General features: G+C 39.2%; 2 protein-coding genes across 3 annotated transcripts; both read left to right on the plus strand.

The window, feature by feature from the left end:
• Positions 1 to 734: 734 nt before the first annotated feature.
• On the plus strand, positions 735 to 6623 carry LOC139374365 (coiled-coil domain-containing protein 32-like). Of its 2 annotated transcripts, none has more exons than XM_071115403.1 (4): positions 735 to 1029; positions 2764 to 3039; positions 4950 to 5103; positions 5278 to 6623. In XM_071115403.1, the coding sequence occupies exons 2-4, from the start codon at positions 2778 to 2780 to the stop codon at positions 5459 to 5461; spliced, it is 600 nt and encodes a 199-aa protein (XP_070971504.1). In that variant the 5' UTR covers positions 735 to 1029; positions 2764 to 2777; the 3' UTR covers positions 5462 to 6623. The 2 variants fall into 2 exon arrangements, with proteins under 2 accessions (XP_070971504.1, XP_070971503.1); XM_071115402.1 differs by lacking the exon at positions 735 to 1029 and adding an exon at positions 1182 to 1487.
• A 4456-nt stretch (positions 6624 to 11079) lies between these two features.
• Positions 11080 to 12300, plus strand: LOC139374367 (prolactin releasing hormone 2 receptor). The gene has a single exon (XM_071115404.1). The coding sequence runs from the start codon at positions 11080 to 11082 to the stop codon at positions 12298 to 12300; it is 1221 nt and encodes a 406-aa protein (XP_070971505.1).
• Positions 12301 to 22431: the final 10131 nt, after the last annotated feature.

Below are 22431 nucleotides of genomic sequence, written 5' to 3' on the forward strand. Positions count from 1 at the left end.
TTTTGGTTATTTATTTTTATATACAAAGAACACCTCCCTATGCATTTAAATATATATAAGGTGCCACAGGAGGGGTATATAAGGTAAAACAGGAGGAGTATATAAGGTACCACAGGAGGGGTGTATAAGGTACCATAGGAGGGGTATATAAGGTAAAACAGGATGGGTATATAAGGTACCACAGGAGGGATTTATAAGGTACCACAGGAGATTGGTGGCATCTTAATTGGGAAGGACAGGCTTGTGGTAATGGATGGAGCAGAATTGGTGGAAGGGTATCAAATACACATTAAACACATGATTTCAATTCCATTCACCATTATTACGATCCGTCCTCCCCTCAGCAGACTCCGCTGTAAGGTACGGAGTAAGACCATTCGTCCCCAAAATACTACAATGTAAAAAAAGTGTAAAGAATTTGGCAGTGTGGCAAATGTGTATGCAGAAGATTGGAGTGAAGAAGGTCAGTGCTGCAATTGTGGAGTAGAGGATGATGATCCAGAGTTCCTGTAAGGGTGAAGGAAGTCGAGGTGGGGAAAGTCAGGACGTTCTATCGGATCTCCTATGTGGAGGTAAAAGGATGATGTGCCGCCCTCAGGCTCCTTGAAGGTTTTGTTTTATTTTTGCGATCTTTTTGTTTTCATCCCGCACAGTAGGTGGCGGCAATTTACCTTTTGGGGTATAGTCTGCCAATGAAGATTGAAGGAGAAAAAATAATAATAATAATAAGAAGAAGAAGAAGATGGAAAAGGAAGAAGATGATGATGATTTCATTTCGCATCAGCTGTAGCATAGATATTAGAGAAAGGCATATCTGGCTGTAGGCCAGACAAACCTAATCACACTGATAACCTTATTTTTGTGATCTTTTTGTTTTCATAAGTAAGTTGTGGCAATTCACCCTTTGGAGTGTCGTCTGCCAATAAACCTTGAAGGGGAAGAAGAAGAAGATAAAGAAGATAAAGATGATTTAATTTGGCCTCAGCTGATGCAGAGATATTACAGAAATGTATCTCTGGCTGTAGGACGGTAAAACCTAACCCTAACCACAACGCTAACCTTATGCCTAAGCCTAACCATAAATTAAGACCAAAAGGCTTTCTTTTTTTAAACGATTTAACCTATTTTGACTTTGTGGCTGTAGTAACTAGAGACAACCATGTAGGACCCAGCTGCAGGACACACTTCCTGGTCCCCACAGAGCTGGCCAATAACATTGGGATTACATAAATCAAAGCCAATAAGCATCCATAGAACCTCATAATGACTTGACAGGCATCCATAGAACCTCATAATGACTTGACAGGCAGTTAGTTACCTTATCTAGTCAGATCACTCAAAACACGCCAAAGAAGGATTGCCTTGTTTGGATTTTGTTTGGGATTCTTCCAGCTAGAGGAGCAGGCTAACTAGCTAACGTTAACAAATTAAAGTCCTAGATACTACCTGGTAAAATACAGTTTAGCTGCTCTAAATTGAAGTCGAAGGTAAGACACCAATAAACATATTTAGCTAGCAGAGTGAATGTTTACCATTTATTATTATAAATTCCAATGACAAGGTGATTATTTTAGTTGCAGCTAGCTAACTAAATTGGCGTTAGCATTAACTAGCTAGCTACATCTAAAGTACGGTAATATCCTAGCTAACAAATAGGAACATTGATTCATTGTTGCAGCTTATCTCATTTCTAATTTGGTGGACAGTTTACCAACACCTTGGGTTTGGTATACCTTCAAACTTAATTGCATTGCTCTTTCTAGCTGTAATTTAATGTATTATTTTGCTTGCTATTAGTAGTTCATAACTTTTTTCCATGGTAGAAAAAGTACTAAATTGTCATACTTGAGTAAAAGTAAAGCTACCTTAATAGAAAATGACTCAAGTGAAAGTCACCCAGTAAAATCTCAAAATATTTGGTTTTAAATATACTTAAGTACCAAAAGTAAATGGAATTGCTAAAATATATTAAGTATCAACAGTATAAATAATTTTAAATGCCTTATATTAAGCAAACCAGACGGCACAATTTTATAATTTTTTTAATGTATTTACGGATAGCCAGGGGCACACTCCAACACTCAGACATTTACAAATTAAGCATTTGTGTTTAGTGAGTGCACCCGATCAGAGGCAGTAGAGGGATGACAAGGGATGTTCTCTTTATAAGTGTTAATTGGAACATTTTCCTGTAAACATGTAGTGAGTACTTTTGTGTGCGAGGTAAAATGTATGGAGTAAAAAGTACATTATTTTCTTTAGGAATGTAGTAAAGTAAAAGTTGGCAGAAATATAAATAATAAAGTCATGTACAGATACTTTAAAGTACTACTTAAGTATTTTTTTGGAGTATTTTTACCTAAGTACTTACTTACTTACTGACTTTATTGTCCCCATGGGGAAATGTTGTTGCAGTGTCATGTACACATTTAAAGTGGTGTTTAAATACAAAACAAGATTGACAATACAACTTTAACAGTTACATACCAATAAAACTAATAATAGTAAGAAATAAGAATAGTTTTTTTTTTTTTAAAGAAGAAAAGACTAGCCTGCTGGCCTTACGGGGTCAATGGGAACATTCGCCCGAGCTATTTAGGAGGGATATCACACCTGGCACAAATTGTCTCGTTCTGTTTTTCCTGCTGAGGGGTGCCCTATACCTGCGCCCAGAGGGGAGTAATTCAAAGTCCAGGTACATGGGGTGGCTTGGGTCTAAAATGACAACACTGACTATATTGTTGATGATGCTTGTCTCAACAGATCACTGTATCTACATGAAGATGATTGACGATTTCGAGAGTCATAAGGCCCGGTCCAGCAGAGATCTGTGGTCAGAGATCTGCTGGAGCCTGCCTGACGTGCAGGTGCAGGAGGAAGATCAAGGCCGAGGAGAGGATAATGCTGCTCTGTTCAAAGATTCATTCCAACCTTCACATGTTGGCAATGACCTGCAATCTAATGGCATGTCTATGAGTTTCTCCTCTCACAGCTTCTGGGAACCTATGGAAGACTCGGATGTCTACATTGCTAGTTTAGGTAAAGTCGACCTTCTGTTTTGACTCACCCTTATCTATGGCCCAGTTGATGCCATCAATAGGGCTGTGGCGGTCATTACATTTTGTCAGCCTGTTATTGTCATGCATAAGGCTGGCAGTCTCACGGTAATTGATCATTAATTAACAGAAACATGTTTAGCAAATGCACTATAATTGTAGGCTAAATCTGAATTTGTTTATTTTAGGATAGACAAATTATTTACCAAATATCGTAAATCAGTATTTTGTTTAATGTTTTTCTGCCATGTGTAATTATGCGGTTGGCTATGTATTGTATAATGGCACAATCATTATTTTAATTCAGCTTTTGAGGGGGCTTGGGCTCATATATAGACTTGTGCTTATGCATTACCTCTAATATGCATATGGCAGTTTTGAATTAATCATCACCTTAGAAAGCGCTGACCACTTCGTGGTCAGGCTTTGAAACAACATCCACAAGTACCATGTTTTCCACTCATGTCAGAGTGGTTAGCAGGACAATAGAGCCCTGAGTAACCAGGCCATTAGCGACCTGATGATCGTTAGCGAATTGGGTAGGCTACTACTAATGCATGTCCAGAATGCATAAAACGAGATTTCCGTGACTCAACTGTCATGTAGAATTTTACTGCAGCCGTTGTGATAATAGAGTCACCGTTAACAGTGCTAGTCATGACTCATGACTGCAGGTGTGGAGGTAATATAGTCACCGTAACAGCCCTAGCCATCAACCCTGGTCCTTGCTAGTATGGAACAAAAGCCTGTATACCCAACAGCTACCTAGGACCAGTGTTGGTGACCATCACTGCTTTACTGTAGTTAAGAGGGTCAGTCTTCTTTCCATTCTTGATGTTGGATTGACTCTGTACCGGTACCCCCTGTATATAGCCTCCACATTGACTCTGTACCAGTACCCCCTGTATATAGCCTCCACATTGACTCTGTACCAGTACCCCCTGTATATAGCCTCCACATTGACTCTGTACCGGTACCCCCTGTATATAGTCTCCACATTGACTCTGTACCGGTACCCCCTGTATATAGCCTCCACATTGACTCTGTACCAGTACCCCCTGTATATAGCCTCCACATTGACTCTGTACCGGTACCCCCTGTATATAGCCTCCACATTGACTCTGTACCGGTACCCCCTGTATATAGCCTCCACATTGACTCTGTACCGGTACCCCCTGTATATAGCCTCCACATTGACTCTGTACCGGTACCCCCTGTATATAGCCTCCACATTGACTCTGTACCGGTACCCCCTGTATATAGCCTCCACATTGACTCTGTACTGGTACCCCCTGTATATAGCCTCCACATTGACTCTGTACCGGTACCCCCTGTATATAGCCTCCACATTGACTCTGTACTGGTACCCCCTGTATATAGCCTCCACATTGACTCTGTACCAGTACCCCCTGTATATAGCCTCCACATTGACTCTGTACCGGTACCCCCTGTATATAGCCTCCACATTGACTCTGTACCGGTACCCCCTGTATATAGCCTCCACATTGACTCTGTACTGGTACCCCCTGTATATAGCCTCCTTATTGTTATTTTGTGTTACTTAATTTTTTTTATTTAGTTTGTTTGGTAAATATTTTCTTATCTCTTGAACTGCATCGTTGGTTAAGGGCTCTGAAGTAAACATTTCACGGTAAGGTCTACACCTGTTGTATTCAGCGCATGTGACAAATAATTTGATTTGATTTGATAGGTGTAAGCTGTAGTTCATGCAGAATATTTTATGTCCAGAAAGATAATGAATTGGGAAAGTATCCAAACACAGGTTTTACTGTTAATCCTGGTCTCCCCTTGGCTATTTGGAATGATTGTGAGTTAGCCAGAAATCAAGGTCCCATATTACTAATGAAATTCATTCTAAATCCTGTCTTTCAGAGAATCGTCTGAAGAGAATAAAGGGCCAGTGTACTGAGGTGACGTCCAGGGAGATGCTGCGCTCCCTATCTCAGGCCAAAACAGAATGCTGGGATAGATTCTTGCACGACGCTCAGAGCTCGGAAATCTTTCAGGAGGACGAGCTAGATCAGAGGTGAGTAGAAGAGCATCATTTGTTGTACAGGCAGAAGTAAGTCTATAAAACTCACTATCACTGAGCAGCTTTGAAGGCTGAGCTTGTAAAGTTTATTACAGGCCCACTGATTGTTCTGTTGTCAACCTTGCCTCTTTGTGTAATGATAGGATGTGTGATAACTTTCCTTCACAGTACCCTGGAGCATCTAAAGCGTTGGCTGGTACCTGAGAAAGTGGCCATCAGCGCTGAGGAGCTGGAGTGTCTCCTCCTGCCGTCACTGAGCCGAGAGCAGACCTCCATGGACCAATCACAGAGCAGACCAGAGGCAGCCGCTCGGAACCCTGAAGAGGACAAGAGTCCCATACCTGAGAAATAGCTTCCTGTTCACCGCAGACATTTTTGTACGTTATCATGTGTTATTCATGTTCAGAAACATGATTGAATTTCCTGTACTGTCATTATTAGGTTATGTGTATTTGTCTTTATTATTGAGGAGAAAGAATTCGGTGACATATCGTTGCAAATATTGGATCGGTCCATTTTTTTGTCATGTTACTCCCATCAAATGTTGTTGATTTTATGATATGGTTAGAATAAAAAGCAGTTAATTGTTGGGGTAATATCCCGAAACCACACCGGTTGCATTTTTGTTAGGCTACTACCCTATGTTGGTCTATAATGTTGTAACGAGCTTTGCCACTGCTTTAAGATACCAGTCCAATCAAGAGTATTAATAGCTCAGATGAAATCATTATAAATGTAGCTACTATATGTTCATTACCATGTATGATAAATATACTTATTTCATTATTATGTATGGTAAATATATACTTTCATTTTAATGTATGATAAATATACTACGTTCATTATTACAATGTATGATAAATATACTACGTTCATTATAATGTATGATAAATATACTATGTTAATTATTAGCATGTATGATAAATATACTACGTTCATGACCATGTATGATAAATATACTACGTTCATTATTACTATGTATGATAAATTTACACGTTCATTATTACCATGTATGATAAATATACTACATTCATGACCATGTATGATAAATATACTACGTTCATGACCATGTATGGTAAATATACTACATTATAATGAAAGTATATATTTACCATACATAATAATGAAGGTAGTATATTTATCATATATATATTTATATTATTACCATGTATGATAAATATACTACGTTCATTATTACCATGTATGGTAAATATACTACGTTCATTATTATGTATGAAAAATATACTACATTCATTACCACGTGTGATAAATATACTATGTTCATTACCGTGTGTGATAAATATACTACGTTCATTACCATGTATGATAAATATACTACGTTCATTACCACGTGTGATTAATATACTACGTTCCTTACCATGTATGATAAATATACTACGTTCATTATCATGTGTAATGTACTGTGCTAGATATTTTAGATTCTGTAAGTTGGATGAGAGATTCATTTTTATTACGGAAGCATTTGAAACAAAGCTAATGAACTTGAAAAAAGTATTTCTCTACTTGTCTTTCTTTCAAGTTCAGAAAATACTCCCAAAAATCACTGGACATGCACACTACATGATACTCTATAGCCTCCACTGTATATCCTCTACTGTATAGCCTCTACTGTATATCCTTTACTGTATATCCTCTACTGTATAGCCTCTACTGTATAGCCTCTACTGTATATCCTCTACTGTATAGCCTCTACTGTATATCCTCTACTGTATATCCTCTACTCTATAGTCTACTGTATATCCTCTACTGTATATCCTCTACTGTATAGCCTCTACTGTATATCCTCTACTGTATAGCCTCTACTGTATATCCTCTACTGTATATCCTCTACTCTATAGTCTACTGTATATCCTCTACTGTATATCCTCTACTGTATAGCCTCTACTGTATATCCTCTACTGTATATCCTCTACTGTATAGCCTCTACTGTATATCCTCTACTGTATAGCGTCTGCTGTATATCCTCTACTGTATATCCTCTACTGTATAGCCACCCCTAGATGGCAGCATTGTGATCCACAAAATAACTTAGACGTAAATAAATCCGCACAGCCAAATAATATGTTGACTGAGAACTAGTAGTGAGTGACATTCAGAATTATATAAACTTTCTTATGTACTTCATTTAATAATAGTCAGCAGTGGCGACTCGAGCAAATGAAATCATACGTCTGTGGAGCCCCCCCCCCCCCCCCCCCTAGCAGTCAGATTGCTCCTTATTCAGATGCAGCAGTGAAAAGGTGGACTACTTGAAGGGAGACATTGACGGAGGGAGCTGTGCAGATATCCTTCTCACAAGAGTTGCTTTGAAGAATCTCTCTTGGATCTCTGTTGAAGTTGCTCAACTACAACAACAAAAAAGGTCAATATATATTCAATGTGTTTTTGTTATATATTTATAGAAATGCTGCTTCCGAAGGGAAATGAAAGAATATAGGATATTTCAAACGTGGATTGTAAAATAAGTTGGGATTTTTCTTTGACATTAAGTGTGCATGCTTTTGCGTAATATAATTATTGCATTTTTTACTAGATGATATTAATTCTGGAATACATTTATTTCACACTATGACCATGGACTGTAGTTGATTTGATACAAGACCACTATACAGTATGATACAGAAAACATCTTGTTTGCATGTCAACTGATTTAAATGTTTGAAATTTAAGCCAATTTATTAGTCAGGTGAGTGAGCATTAACATTTTTCCACAATGGAACAACAACTATAGGCAAAGGCACCGACTTTATGGTTTATACAGTCTTCCTAGACTAGTGGCTATGTTAGTAGACAAGTATGCATGGACAGTAACTCTAGTCGTGAAGAGCTACGGGTCTAAAACTTAATTAATTAAACCATTCATTCATCCAACAATTTATTCATCCATCCATCTCTTCATTAATTAAACCATTCATTCATCCAACCATTTATTCATCCATCCATCCATCTCTTCATTAATTAACCACTCATTCATCCAACCATTTATTCATCCATCCGTCCATCTCTTCATTAATTAAACCATTAATTCATCCAACCATTTATTCATCCATCCATCCATCTCTTCATTAATTAAACCATTCATCCAACAATTTATTCATCCATCCATCTCTTCATTAATTAAACCATTCATTCATCCAACCATTTATTCATCCATCCATCCATCTCTTCATTAATTAAACCATTCATCCAACCATTTATTCATCCATCCATCTCTTCATTAATTAAACCATTCATTCATCCAACCATTTATTCATCCATCCATCCATCTCTTCATTAATTAAACCATTCACCCAACCATTTATCCATCCATCCATCTCTTCATTAATTAAACCATTCATTCATCCATCCATCCATCTCTTCATTAATTAAACCATTCATTCATCCAACCATTTATTCATCCATCCATCTCTTCATTAATTAAACCCTTCATTCATCCAACCATTTATTCATCCATCCATCTTTTCATTAATTAAACCACTCATTCATCCAACCCTTTATTCATCCATCCATCTCTTAATTAATTAAACCATTCATTCATCCAACCATTTATTCATCCATCCATCTTTTCATTAATTAAACCACTCATTCATCCAACCATTTATTCATCCATCCATCTCTTAATTAATTAAACCATTCATTCATCCAACCATGTATTCATCCATCCATCTCTTCATTAATTAAACCACTCATTCATCCAACCATTTATTTGTCCATCCATCCATCTCTTCATTATTTAAACCATTCATTCATTCATCCATCCATTTATTCATTCATCCATCTATCTCTTCATTGATTCATTAATTAATTCATGATACATTTTCCTGAGATATCATACTCTTGAGTCCCGTACAGCCCTGATAAATATGAAATCATGAATGATATGGTTCTCCTTCACAGATGCATTTATTATGTAAAGGACTTACCTGATTTATGTCTCTATCTGTCTTTTTGAAAATGGATTAGGCTAACATGATGAATTTTCTTCAAGTTTACCCATGGTCCAGTTCACACCAAGGTCCCCCTGTGGTCCACACAGAAACACAGTCACCTCAGACTCGTGTTTTCTCTGCACCAAGCTCAGAAATACAGTTTGACTCATATCTATGAACACATTGAGCTTTCCCACTTTTATTATTGACCCATATTGTCATTTGGAGAATCTGTTTAGCCATGACCTAAATACACACATTGTGGTCTATCCGTGTCAAATCTGAACATGATTTAATCGTATTATTTAATAGTCCAGATCAGATTCAGAACGTTTGCTAATACCATTTGGAACTTGCCTTGTCCCCCCCCCTCACCCCCCACCCCTCACCCAACATTAAATTGAATGTAGCTGTGGACTTTTGAATGGAACATGTTTATTTTTGTAATGGCGGGCATGTTCTCTCTGCCCAACAATAGCAAAGGATAGAGGGGGAAATGTAGAAAGCAACAGAGTTCTGAATGTATTACTACATAAGACTGATATTGTCCAGGGCAAAGTGCACCTCATTGTCAGCTCAGGTCAATCCAAACGGGGCAGCAGGTAGCCTAGCAGTTAACAGCGTTATGCCAGTAACCGAAAAGTTGCTGATTCAAATGCCAGTGCTGACAGGTAAAAAAAAATCTGCCGAGGTGCCATTGAGCAAGGCCCTTAACCCTAATTGCTCTGGATAAAAGCGTCTGCTAAAATGTAGAAAATGCAAATAACCTCTATTCAGAAAAACTCTCTGAATACCAACAAGTCTCAATCATTTCACATTTCAACTATAGACTAATCACATAGCCTGCAAATGAGAGGCAAAGTGTTGAAGAGGCATAGTTCATTTTCAAAGGTTATCCCGACTGATATTTCCGTAGGTGTTGTTGAATATGGAAGATGATAATTAGCCTTTTAAATATCATTATTCAGAACTTTACCACGCTATGAGAGACTATGATGAGGTGATGAAATAGACAATGAATGAGATATCACAATTACACCATTGATAATATGCGATTTGACAGCCAAAGTACCCCTTAACATTAATTCAAGGGTAAAATTTGGTTTCTCTTTTTACTGACCTGCATTTCTTTATTGTAGTACGATTTAGCCCTGATGATGTTTTCTCTGATGATGTTTTCTCTGATGATGTTTTCCCCGATGGTGTTTTTTCTGATGTTTTATCTGATGATGTTTTCCATGATGATGTTTTCTCTGATGATGTTTTCCCTGATGTTGTTTTCCCTGATGATGTTTTCCCTGATGTTGTTTTCTCTGATGATGTTTTCCCTGATGTTGTTTTCCATGATGATGTTTTCCCTGATGTTGTTTTCTCTGATGATGTTTTCCCTGATGTTGTTTTCCATGATGATGTTTTTTCTGATGATGTTTTCTCTGATGATATTTTCCCTGATTATGTTTTCTCTGATGATGTTTTCCTCGATGGTGTTTTTTCTGATGTTTTCCCTGATGTTGTTTTCCCTGATGATGTTTTCTCTGATGATGTTTTCCCTGATGATGTTTTCCCTGATGATTATTTCCCTGATGATGTTTTCTCTGAGTTTGTTTTCCCTGATGATGTTTTCCCTGATGATGATTTCCCTGATGATGATTTCTCTGATTATGATTTCTCTGATTATGTTTTCTCTGATGTTGTTTTCCCTGCTGTTGTTTTCTCTGATGTTGTTTTCTCTGATGATGTTTTCCCCGATTATGTTTTCCCCGATGATGTTTTCCCTGATGATGTTTTCTCTGAGTTTGTTTTCCCTGATGATTATTTCCCTGATGATTATTTCCCTGATGATGGTTTCTCTGATGATTATTTCCCTGATGATGGTTTCTCTGATGTTGTTTTCCCTGATGTTGTTTTCCCTGATGTTGTTTTCCCTGATGTTGGTTTCTCTGATGTTGGTTTCTCTGATGTTGGTTTCTCTGATGTTGGTTTCTCTGATGTATTCCCTGTTCTGTTGTGTTTTACAGGGATGGACAACAGGGAGTTTTCTCTGAACTGCTCTTGGGTAGAGAACACATCTCTCCCTGCCTACTCCTCATCGTCCTCCTCCTCCTTCACTGGGTTGGATCTCCTATTTGACCTGAAGCCCCTATTCATCCCTCTCTACTCCATGGTGATCCTGGTCGCCTGCTCTGGCAACCTCCTGCTGCTCTTCCTCATCGGGTTTAACAAGAAGAGACACAACACCACCAACTTCCTGATCGGCAACTTGGCGCTAGTCGATTTGGTCATGTGCATCTTCTGCGTGCCCCTGACGGCCTCCTATGCCTTCGACAAGCGAGGGTGGCTCTTCGGACGCTTCATGTGCCACTTTGTCACCTTGATGCAGTCGGCGACGGTTTTCGCAGCCGTCTTGTCACTCACAGCCATTGCAGTGGACCGGTACGTCGTTGTGGCCTATCCCATTCGCAGACGGTTGGGTTGCCAGTTTTGCTGGGGTTTGGTGGCTGCCATCTGGTTGTGTAGCCTTGCGTTCTCCACTCCCACGGCTCTCCACATTGGCTACCTGGACCTGAGCGCCACCGGTCTCCACATGGTCGTCTGTGAGGAGTTCTGGCATGGCCAGGAGCGGGGACGCCTTGTCTACTCCTGCTTTGTCCTGCTCTTCTCTTATTTTGTGCCACTCGCCGCTGTGTCTGCATCCTACCTCGCTATCTCCTACCACTTGAGACAAAGGAACATTTCTGGTTTGATGGCGGCGGGTCCTGTTTCCAATCAAATGAACTGGGGGCGAAAGAGAAGAAAGACTTTCTGCCTCCTCCTTGTGTCGGTGCTCTGCTTCGCCTTCTCCTGGCTCCCTCTTCAGGTGGTCAATCTCATCCGCGACCTGGATACTGACTTCACCATCCTGGGCAAGAGCCACGTCAACGTGATCCAAGTGTCGTGTCACCTGTTAGCTATGAGCTCGGCGTGCTACAACCCATTTATCTACGCGTCGCTGCACGACAAGTTCCTGTCCTGCCTGTGTCATCGCGACCTCTTCCCCCGTCACAGAGGAGTGGGGGGTCGAGGGCCAAGGGGAAACAGCAGCAGCTTCATGACATCCCACCGACTGCACCGTGTGAACACCTTCTCCACCCTGGGCGACATCCCGGTGGTTCTGGGGAACAAGATGCCACAGGAGAGCTGGCCGTTGCGGCAGGCACATAAGTCCTCAACCACTACAATAATTGACCATAATTACATGTAGTTGGAGTTTGAATAAGGAAGCACCTTATGGCACATGGGCCAGAGCACTGAAAGCGAAGGATGTATCTGAAAGATCAATTTCCTCCCCTTTGACCTCATCCTCTAATTAATTCTGAGAAGGACGCCAGGAGAGAGTAATCAAGAAAATACTATTGAGATAGAGTCCCTATCGCTGAGAAGTCAACCAACAAAACATTTGGAAATCAGGTGGGATGAGGTTGGCACCAATGTAGCTGACAGCTGCACCTGAACGAGCACGGATCCATGACAAAACAATATATTTCTGAGCTTACAGTCAATGGTAGTCATTGGTAGAAGATAACTGCCAAAATAAAGGAAACACCAACATAAAGCGTTGGGCAACCACCAGCCAGAACAGCTTCAATGCACCTTGGCATATATTCTACAAGTGTCTAGAGCTGTATGGGAGGAATGCGACACCATTTTTCTATAAGAAATTCCATAATTTGGTGTTTTGTTGATGATGGTGGAAAGCACCGTCTCAGGCGTCGCTCCAGAATCTCCCATAAGTGTTCAATTGGGTTGAAATATGGTGACTGAGACAGCCATGGAATATGGTTTACATAATTTCATGCTCATCCAACCATTCAGTGACTACTAATGCCCTGTGGGTGGGGGCATTGTCATCCTAAAAGGGGCTAGCAAAATAATGGCCTGCCCAGCATTTTTCATACATGACACTAAGCATGATGGGATGTTAATTGCTTAATTAACTTAATTAAGCACCTGCTTTCAATATACTTTGTATCCTTCATTTACTCAAGTGTTTCCATTATTTTGTCAGTTACCTGTATATCTATGAAAATAAAATTTATGCAGAATTATTTTTAAACAGTTTTGTTGGCCACACAAAACGAGTGTACTATGAAGCAGATCAGAAGGTGGTCATTATCTGTCATAATAAACAGGGTAGTTTGGGTCCTGAATGCTGGTTGGCTGAAACAGCATTCCAGCGGTGTGTATATCAGACAATATACCACAGCTACGACACAAGTTCTTTTTTTACTGTTATATTTATGTTGGTAACGGGCTTATAATAGCAACAAGGCATCTTGGGGGTTTGTGGTATATGGTCAATATACCACTGCTAAGGGCTGTATCCAGGCACTCCGCTTTGTGTTGTGCATAAGAACAGTCCTTAGGCTGAGTATATTTAAGCAATATGGCCCGAGTGGGTGTGGTATATGGCCAATATACCATGGCTAAGGGCTGTTCTTAGGCACGACGCAACCCGGAATCGTGGTATATTGGGCATATATCACAAACCCCCTAGGTGCCTTATTGCTGTTATAAACTGGTTACCAAGGTAATTAGAGCAGTAAAAATAAATGTTTTGTCAAACCCATGGTATCAAATCAAATTATATTTGTCACATGCGCCGAATACAACAGGTGTAGACCTTACAGTGAAATGCTGACTGACAAGTCCTTAACCAACAATGCAGTTTTAAGAAAAGTAAGTGCTAAGAAATAATTTAATAAAATAAACTGAAGTAAAAAAATGGAAAAATAACAAAAAACTAAAGAGCAACAACAAAATAAGAGTAGCGAGGCTATATTCAGGGGGTACTGGTACAGAGTCAATGTACAGATTAGTCAAGGTAACTGATGTAATATGTACATGTAGGTGGAGATAAAGTGACTATGCATAGATTATAAACAGAGAGTAGCAGCAGCGTAAAAATGGGGGTCGGTGGTGGTGGGTGGGTGGGGGGGGATGCAAATAGTACAGATAGCCATGTGATTAGCTGTTCAGGAGTCTTATGGCTTGGGGGTGGAAGCTGTTAAGAAGCCTTTTGGACCTAGACTTGGCGCTCCGGTACCGCTTGCCGTGGGGTAACAGAGAGAACAGTCATTCAGTAAATGGTTGTTTATTTGACACTACAAGACACTATAAGACACTATACCGTCTGATATACCATGGCTTTCAGCCAATCAGCATTCAGGGCTCAAACCACCCAGTTTAAAATGGCCAACATACCACACCTTCTCAGGCCTTATTGCTTAAATAAACATAGGAATCAAATAAACAGCCATTTAATGAATAGATTGTGGTGTCAATATGCTTCACTGATTGGATTATGGTGTCAGTGTGAATAGATTGTGATGTCAATATGATTTACTGAATAGATTGTGGTATCAATATGATTTACTGAATGGATTGTGGAGTCAATATGCTTTACTGAATGGATTGTGGAGTCAATATGCTTTACTGAATACATTGTGGAGTCAATATGCTTTACTGAATACATTGTGGAGTCAATATGCTTTACTGATTGGATTATGGTGTCAGTGTGAATAGATTGTGATGTCAATATGATTTACTGAATAGATTGTGGTATCAATATGATTTACTGAATAGATTGTGGAGTCAATATGCTTTACTGAATGGATTGTGGAGTCAATATGCTTTACTGAATACATTGTGGAGTCAATATGCTTTACTGAATACATTGTGGAGTCAATATGCTTTACTGAATACATTGTGGAGTCAATATGCTTTACTGAATGGATTTTGGTGTCAATATGAATAGATTGTGATGTTAATATGCTTTACTGAATACATTGTGGTGTCAATGTGATTTACTGAATGGATTGGGGTGTCAATACTATTTACTGAATAGATTGTGGTGTCAATATGAATTGGTCTCCTGAGTGATGCTGTGGTCTAAGACATTGCGTCTCAGTGCAAGGGGCATCACTGCAGTACCTGGTTCGAATCCAGGCTGCGACAGATCCGGCTGTGGTTGGGAGTCCCATATGGCGGCGCACAATTGGCCCAGCGTCGTCCGGGTTTGGCTGGGGTAGGCCGTCATTGTAAATATGTATTTGTTATTAACTGACTTGCCTAGTTAAATTTTAAAAATATATTGTAGTGTCTAAGGGGCTGATTCAGACTTAAGAATGTATACCTTTCCTACGCACTTCTCAGTATTTGGTATTCAGACATATCTTATTCAGTCGCATACCCTGCGTGCTCTGAATACATTTCATTCACACGCTAACAATCATCCCACTTGCTGGCCAACATATTTTAATAATAATATATGCCATTTAGCAAGATGCTTTTATCCAAAGCAATTTACAGTCATGTTTTGATACATTATCCCCTGTGTATTTATACCTGTGTTTTCTGTCTGTCTGTTGACAGTTCGTCTTGTTTGTTCAAGCCTACCTAGCCCTAACCCTAACCCAACAGACATTTACTGAATAGATTGTGGTGTCAATATGCTTTACTGAATAGATTGTGGTGTCAATATGCTTTACTGAAAGGATTGTGGTGTCAATATGCTTTACTGAATAGATTGTGGTGCCAATATGCTTTACTGAAAGGATTGTGGTGTCAATATGCTTTACTGAATAGATTGTGGTGTCAATATGCTTTACTGAAAGGATTGTGGTGTCAATATGCTTTACTGAATAGATTGTGGTGTCATATGATTTACTGAATAGATTGTGGTGTCAGTATTCTTTTCTGAATAGATTATGGTGTCAATATGACTTATTGAATAGATTGTGGTGTCAGTATGCTTTACTAATTGAATTGTGAGTGGATTTCCTTGTCGAGTTTTCATTCAGTAGGGTTTACAGTACATTTAAATACGGTGTACCTTTTAGTTAGAATTTCGGTCGACAGACTCACTAGAATATATCGAGAGAGCGGGTTCAGAATATTAATGATTAATGAAAGACATCTAAATATATGCGTATTCATCTCCGTTTCAGTACCAATTAGTCGATTTAAAAAATACTCTGATCTTGAAGATTATTTAGGTTTAGGAAAACATTTCTGAATCATAAAAAACAGGTTTGGAGAGCTTTTATGCACGAGAGAAAGAAAACGGGGGTTTGATTCATTCAGAAAATGTCCACATTCCGTTCTTTAAGCCATGGTAATGGTGTAAGATTAGTGTACATAGAATTCTAATAGGGAGAATTGTGTACAATAGTTGGCTATACCCTCGTCTATTACCTGCACCTGCACTATCTTTAAAAATATATATTATCAACTTTTGCTAATGATCCTCAGTAACAACCACACGGCCGTGATGGCGTTTACAGAGGAAGCAAATTAAGGTAAACAAAACAATGTTATTTAAATTGAATGATAATGTAGGCTACACCAACTGAAGGGGAGTAACAGTATATTGGCAGTAGAATATGTGTGGTTATTAGGCCTACTGGCGGTCGATACTGATAGTGACTAATATTTAACATGATAAAAATAGGAAACAGAGACAGTCAGGGTAGCCTATAATTAAGACATTAGATTACTGTGGGAAAGTTGATATGTTGATATGCTTCAGTTTGCTGCCATATGAATGGTTTCACATTTGTCTCCAGTGATATTGAGGTAAAATATATCTAAAAACAAGTGTCATTTATATTTATAATTCCTTTATCCAAACGGATTACTCATTCACCCAGCTCTTCTTAATAGCTCTTATCCAGCTGTAAATAGCGGTGCAGAATAAAGTAGGTGGTGCAATCTTTTATTCAATTCCCACCTCAAACGAATAGTCGCTGAATAGCATGCTATTATCATGCTCAAGTGTTTGGTCAGAAGACGCATAGAGAGAAAAGTCTAAAAAAAGGTAATTACGTTCCATTTACACGTGCGACTCTCAAACCCGGATCCGGGAGCGTAACGCAGCAGACATAAATATCCCTAGAAAATCTTCCTATTCATGAAAATCACAAATGAAATATATTGAGACACAGCTTAGCCTTTTGTTAATCACACTGTCATCTCAGATTTTCAAAATATGCTTTACAGCCAACGCTAGACAAGCATTTGTGTAAGTTTATCATGGCATAATGATATGCTAGGCTCTGCTGGCAGCAGGCAACATTTTCACAAAAATAAGAAAAGCAACCAAAATAAATCATTTACCTTTGAAGAACTTCGGATGTTTTCACTCAGGAGACTCCCAATTAGATAGCAAATGTTCCTTTTTTCCAAAAATACTATTTTTGTAGGCGAAATAGCTCCCGTTTGTTCTTCACGTTTGGCTGAGAAATCGACCGGAATTAGCTCCATAATATCGACAGAAACATGGCAAACGTTGTTTAGAATCAATCCTCAAGGTGTTTTTCACATATCTATTCGATAATATATCCGTCGGACAATTGGTTTCTAATTAGAAGCGATTGGAATAATGGCTACCTCAGTAATTTACGCAAGATTTTCTGCGGGAGCCATCATGTGACCACTTTCTCAATGTGGTCCCTTAAGGCTATTCTTCAACATAAATGCGCAAAAAGACATCACAATGCTGTAGACACCTTGGGGAATACGTAGAAAACGTAAGCTCATTCGTAGCCCATTCACAGCCATATAAGGAGTCATTGGCATGCAGCGCTTTCAAAATATGGGGCACTTCCTGATTGGATTTTTATCTGGGTTTCACCTGTAACATTAGTTCTGTTGCACTCACAGACATTATCTTTGCAGTTTTGGAAACGTCAGAGTGTTTTCTATCCAAAGCTGTCAATTATATGCATAGTCGAGCATCTTGTCGTGACAAAATATCTTGTTTAAAACGGGAACGTTTTTTATCCAAAAATGAAATGACGCCCCCAGAGTTCCAAGAGGTTTTAACTCGGGTCGGAATACCCAATATGGATAAATTGTCATGTCAATAGGCTTTACTGAATGGATTGTCATGTCGATATGCTTTACTGAAAGGATTGCGGTGTCAATATGCTTTACTGAATGGATTGTGGTGTCAATAAACTTTACTGAATTAATTGTGGTGTCAATATGCGTTACTGAATTAATTGTGGTGTCAATATACTTTACTGAATGGATTGTGGTGTCAATAAACTTTACTGAATGAATTGTGGTGTCAATATGCTTTACTGAATGAATTGTGGTGTCAATATGCTTTACCGAATGAATTGTGGTATCAGTGTACTTTCCTGAATGGATTGTGATTTCAATATGATTTACTGAATGGATTGTGGTGTCAATAGGATTTGCTGAATGAATTGTGGTGTCAATATGATTTAGTGAATGCATTGTGCTGTCAATATGATTTACTGAATGGATTGTGGTGTCAATAGGATTTACTGAATGGATTGTGGTGTCAATTTGATTTAGTGAATGCATTGTGCTGTCAATATGATTTACTGAATGGATTGTGGTGTCAATAGGATTTACTGAATGGATTGTGTTGTCAATATGATTTACTGAATGGATTGTGTTGTCAATATGATTTACTGAATGGATTGTGGTGTCAATAGGATTTACTGAATGAATTGTGGTGTCAATATGATTTAGTGAATGCATTGTGCTGTCAATATGATTTACTGAATGGATTGTGGTGTCAATAGGATTTACTGAATGGATTGTGGTGTCAATAGGATTTACTGAATGAATTGTGGTGTCAATATGATTTAGTGAATGCATTGTGCTGTCAATATGATTTACTGAATGGATTGTGGTGTCAATAGGATTTACTGAATGGATTGTGGTGTCAATTTGATTTACTGAATGAATTGTGTTGTCAATATGATTTACTGAATGGATTGTGGTGTCAATAGGATTTACTGAATGGATTGTGAATGAGACAGATGTTCAATTTGTTAGCAAATGTTTGAAAGATTTCCCTAAGACACTTTACTGTACATATAGCTTATGCAGCTCAAGAGATTGAATATCATTGATGATGTGTATGGAAATATTATAATCCTCAAGATGAGCAAATGTTTAATGTTGTAGTCCCATTACACTACTACTCCAATTTGAATCAATATTCATAAATGTTAATGTGAAATGTAATATTGTGTAGATCTTTGTTTCTTTAAATGTTGTGTAAAATTAACAATTTGTTATGTTGTTTTGTCTATTAGATTATGACAGGATGAACTTGATAATGAACATACCATTGTATAGTATTTTAGATTGTCATGCAGCATGTTGGTTGTGTTGCTCTTAATGTTAAAGTTCAACATTAAAATAACATTGAAGGACCTGTGGATTGGGCCACTCTGAGACTAATACTTACTGACGCTTAATTTGAATAAACAGATGCTTTGGAAACCACTCCAACTACTCAATATGTCTGTCTTGATTACCATGAAGCCATCAGCCAGGTGTCTGAGAAGATTTTCAGATAGCTTATGCACTTTGCAGTGCTTAAATGTAAGTTTGATTTGTGCAAATTAATTCACAACCCTGAATATCTAAATGTCACGTTGGTATGCAACTGATGAAGTCAGAATCATCCGATATGTTTTATTTCCAGGGACCTCATGATACGATATCATCACAATACTTTGGTGCCGATATGACATGTATTGCGATTCTCACGATTCTAAACTCAGCAAAAAAAGAAATGTCATCTCTCTGTCAGCTGCGTTTATTTTCAGCAAACTTAACATGTGTAAATATTTGTATGAACATAACAAGATTCAACAACTGAGACATAAACTGAACAAGTTCCACAGACATGTGACTAACAGAAATGGAATAATGTGTCAAAATCAAAAGTTACAGTCAGTATCTGGTGTGGCCACCAGCTGCATTAAGTATTGCAGTGCATCTCCTCCTCATGGACTGCACCAGATTTGCCAGCTCTTGCTGTGAGATGTTACCCCACTCTTCCACCAAGGCACCTGCAAGTTCCCGGACATTTGGGATTGAGATCCGGGCTCTTCGCTGGCTATGGCAGAACACTGACATTCCTGTCTTGCAGGAAATCACGCACAGAACGAGAAGTATGACTGGTGGCATTGTCATGCTGGAGGGTCATGTCAGGATGAGCCTGCAGTAAGGGTACCACATGAGGGAGGAGGATGTCTTCCCTGTAACGCACAGAGTTGAGATTGCCTGCAATGATAACAAGCTCAGTCCGATGAGGCTGTGACACACCGCCCCAGACCATGAAGTACCCTCCACCTCTTAATCGATCCCGCTCCAGAGTACAGGCCTCGGTGTAACTCTCATTCCTTCGACGATAAACGAGAATCCGACCATCATCCCTGGTGAGACAAAACCGCAACTTGTCAGTGAAGAGCACTTTTTGCCAGTCCTGTCTGGTCCAGCGATGGTGGGTTTGTGCCCATAGGTGACGTTGTTGCCTGTGATGTCTGGTGACCTGCCTTTGCAGACAGTCTGAGCGCTCGCTGATGGAGGGATTGTGCATTCCTGGTGTAACTCGGGCTGTTAACTCTATCCTACCAGGCTACCTGTCGCCCCTACTGACTACTACTACAGTATAATATGATGAATCACTGCAAAGACAACATTTATTCCACTCACTAATGAATTCAGTGACTTATGCAGTGAGAAAGTATAAACAGTAGGAGTGGGTAATAATTATACCAAAATCCATAGATTTGTTGATGACAATGGTGCTTGTCCCCCCAACACGGATGGTTATTTTACTAGGCTCTGTCTGTCGTGCTGAAATGGTAAAAAGAGGATCGGTTCATGATCAGTAGGCACCACGTGAAAAACAGACTCAAACAGGGAGAGACTTTAACCATGTATCTGGAAAATCAAATTATCAATTCAATCTATTATTCATCATCATTAATTATTACCTTCTACTTGTCCAATAGGAAACTTTTTTTTCCCCATTGCAAAATGAAACATTTTCAGTTGCTTGCCCCTAATGAACCCAGACCAGAACATGATACATCATCCAGTCAAATACAAACATCTTATTCTTAACACATTGCCCAGATAAAGGCGCACAAGATGTGAAGGAGACCAGCACAGCAGGTAAAACCATCCCCAGTGAAATTCCATTAAAGAGCTGTACAAATGACATCAGTTGGTGCAGTGTTGTGATTCCATCTCCACCGCCTTCACCATTACACGTACACACGTGTTTAACTGAGTGGGGCATGAATCAAATCTCTTCAATGCTTACTTCAATGAAAAGGCAATCAAGGTGACGTATGAATAGATTTTTCGTTACTCCACTGTTTTCACATGGACTGAGGTCAAAGAAATCACTCAATACTTCCTAAGGAGATCCTGGTGTTATGCTTTAACTGACAATTTATAATTAGGCTACAACATACAACTACTTATGACATGACTTCACTGACATCGATGCTATACGGGGAACACTCAATTAACTGTGGCCTTTGACGTGTAATTGTATTTTCAGAAAGGAAATGACATTCAGTGGTATTTTTATTTGTATTTATTATGGATCCCCATGAACTCTTCCTGGGGTCCAGCAACATTAGGGCAGTTTCTACAATCTTAAAAACATTGCAATACATTCACAGATTTCACAACACACTGTGTGCCCTCGCGCCCCTTACTCCACCACTGCCACATGTCTACAGTACTAAATCCATGTGTATGTATAGTGCGTGCTCGAGCGTGTGTGTGAATAGGGTGCCGTTTGGGACCCGGACGAGGTCTGCACTCTGAAAAGGGCATCCATTATAAAAAGCTGCAGCACTCATTCCTTCCTTCTCTCCAACAGCCCCCAGATTCCTGGGCCATTGTTAGCCTTTCTTATGATGTACCTTCATTGTCATGCAAATACCAGGGGTCAGGTGCTGTACCTTTAGGCTACGCACTACGCTCATTTATACCATCATTTGTGGAGCGGGGAATAGAGATTGACAAAGGTGTTGCCAACAATATATAGAATTTAGAGGGAAATTATGGGGAGAGTGGTTTTGGGGCATCCCCCATGCACCACAACCACCCACCCCATTTTGTCATTGTCGTATGTTCAAGTATTGCGTTTAGTATTGTGTATAGTATTGTCTTCCCGGACATATGTTCCCGATACACTTGGCATTCACAGGCGATCAGGAACAACACTTCAATGAATTTCACGTGGCAGATCAGCATGGGATATCAAGCTGATGCACATGATGATGTTTTCATTATGTTTTCCTGATTTTAAAATGTCCTCTTTCACTTTCAAATATACACCCACTCTCAAAAGATGTGATGGGGCATCTCATCATAATTAGGTATTAAGGATAATTATAGATTACATTGTTGATAAACCATATCAGGAACTCTGAAATCATTTTGAGAGGCAACACAACAACCCCAACACCCTCCAAAAGGCATGGGAAAGAACAGTCAACCTGGCCATCACCCAGAATGTTTCCATAATTTTTCTCCA

The sequence above is a fragment of the Oncorhynchus clarkii genome, chromosome 19 (assembly GCF_045791955.1).
Source record: "Oncorhynchus clarkii lewisi isolate Uvic-CL-2024 chromosome 19, UVic_Ocla_1.0, whole genome shotgun sequence".
Classification (NCBI taxonomy): domain Eukaryota; kingdom Metazoa; phylum Chordata; class Actinopteri; order Salmoniformes; family Salmonidae; genus Oncorhynchus; species Oncorhynchus clarkii.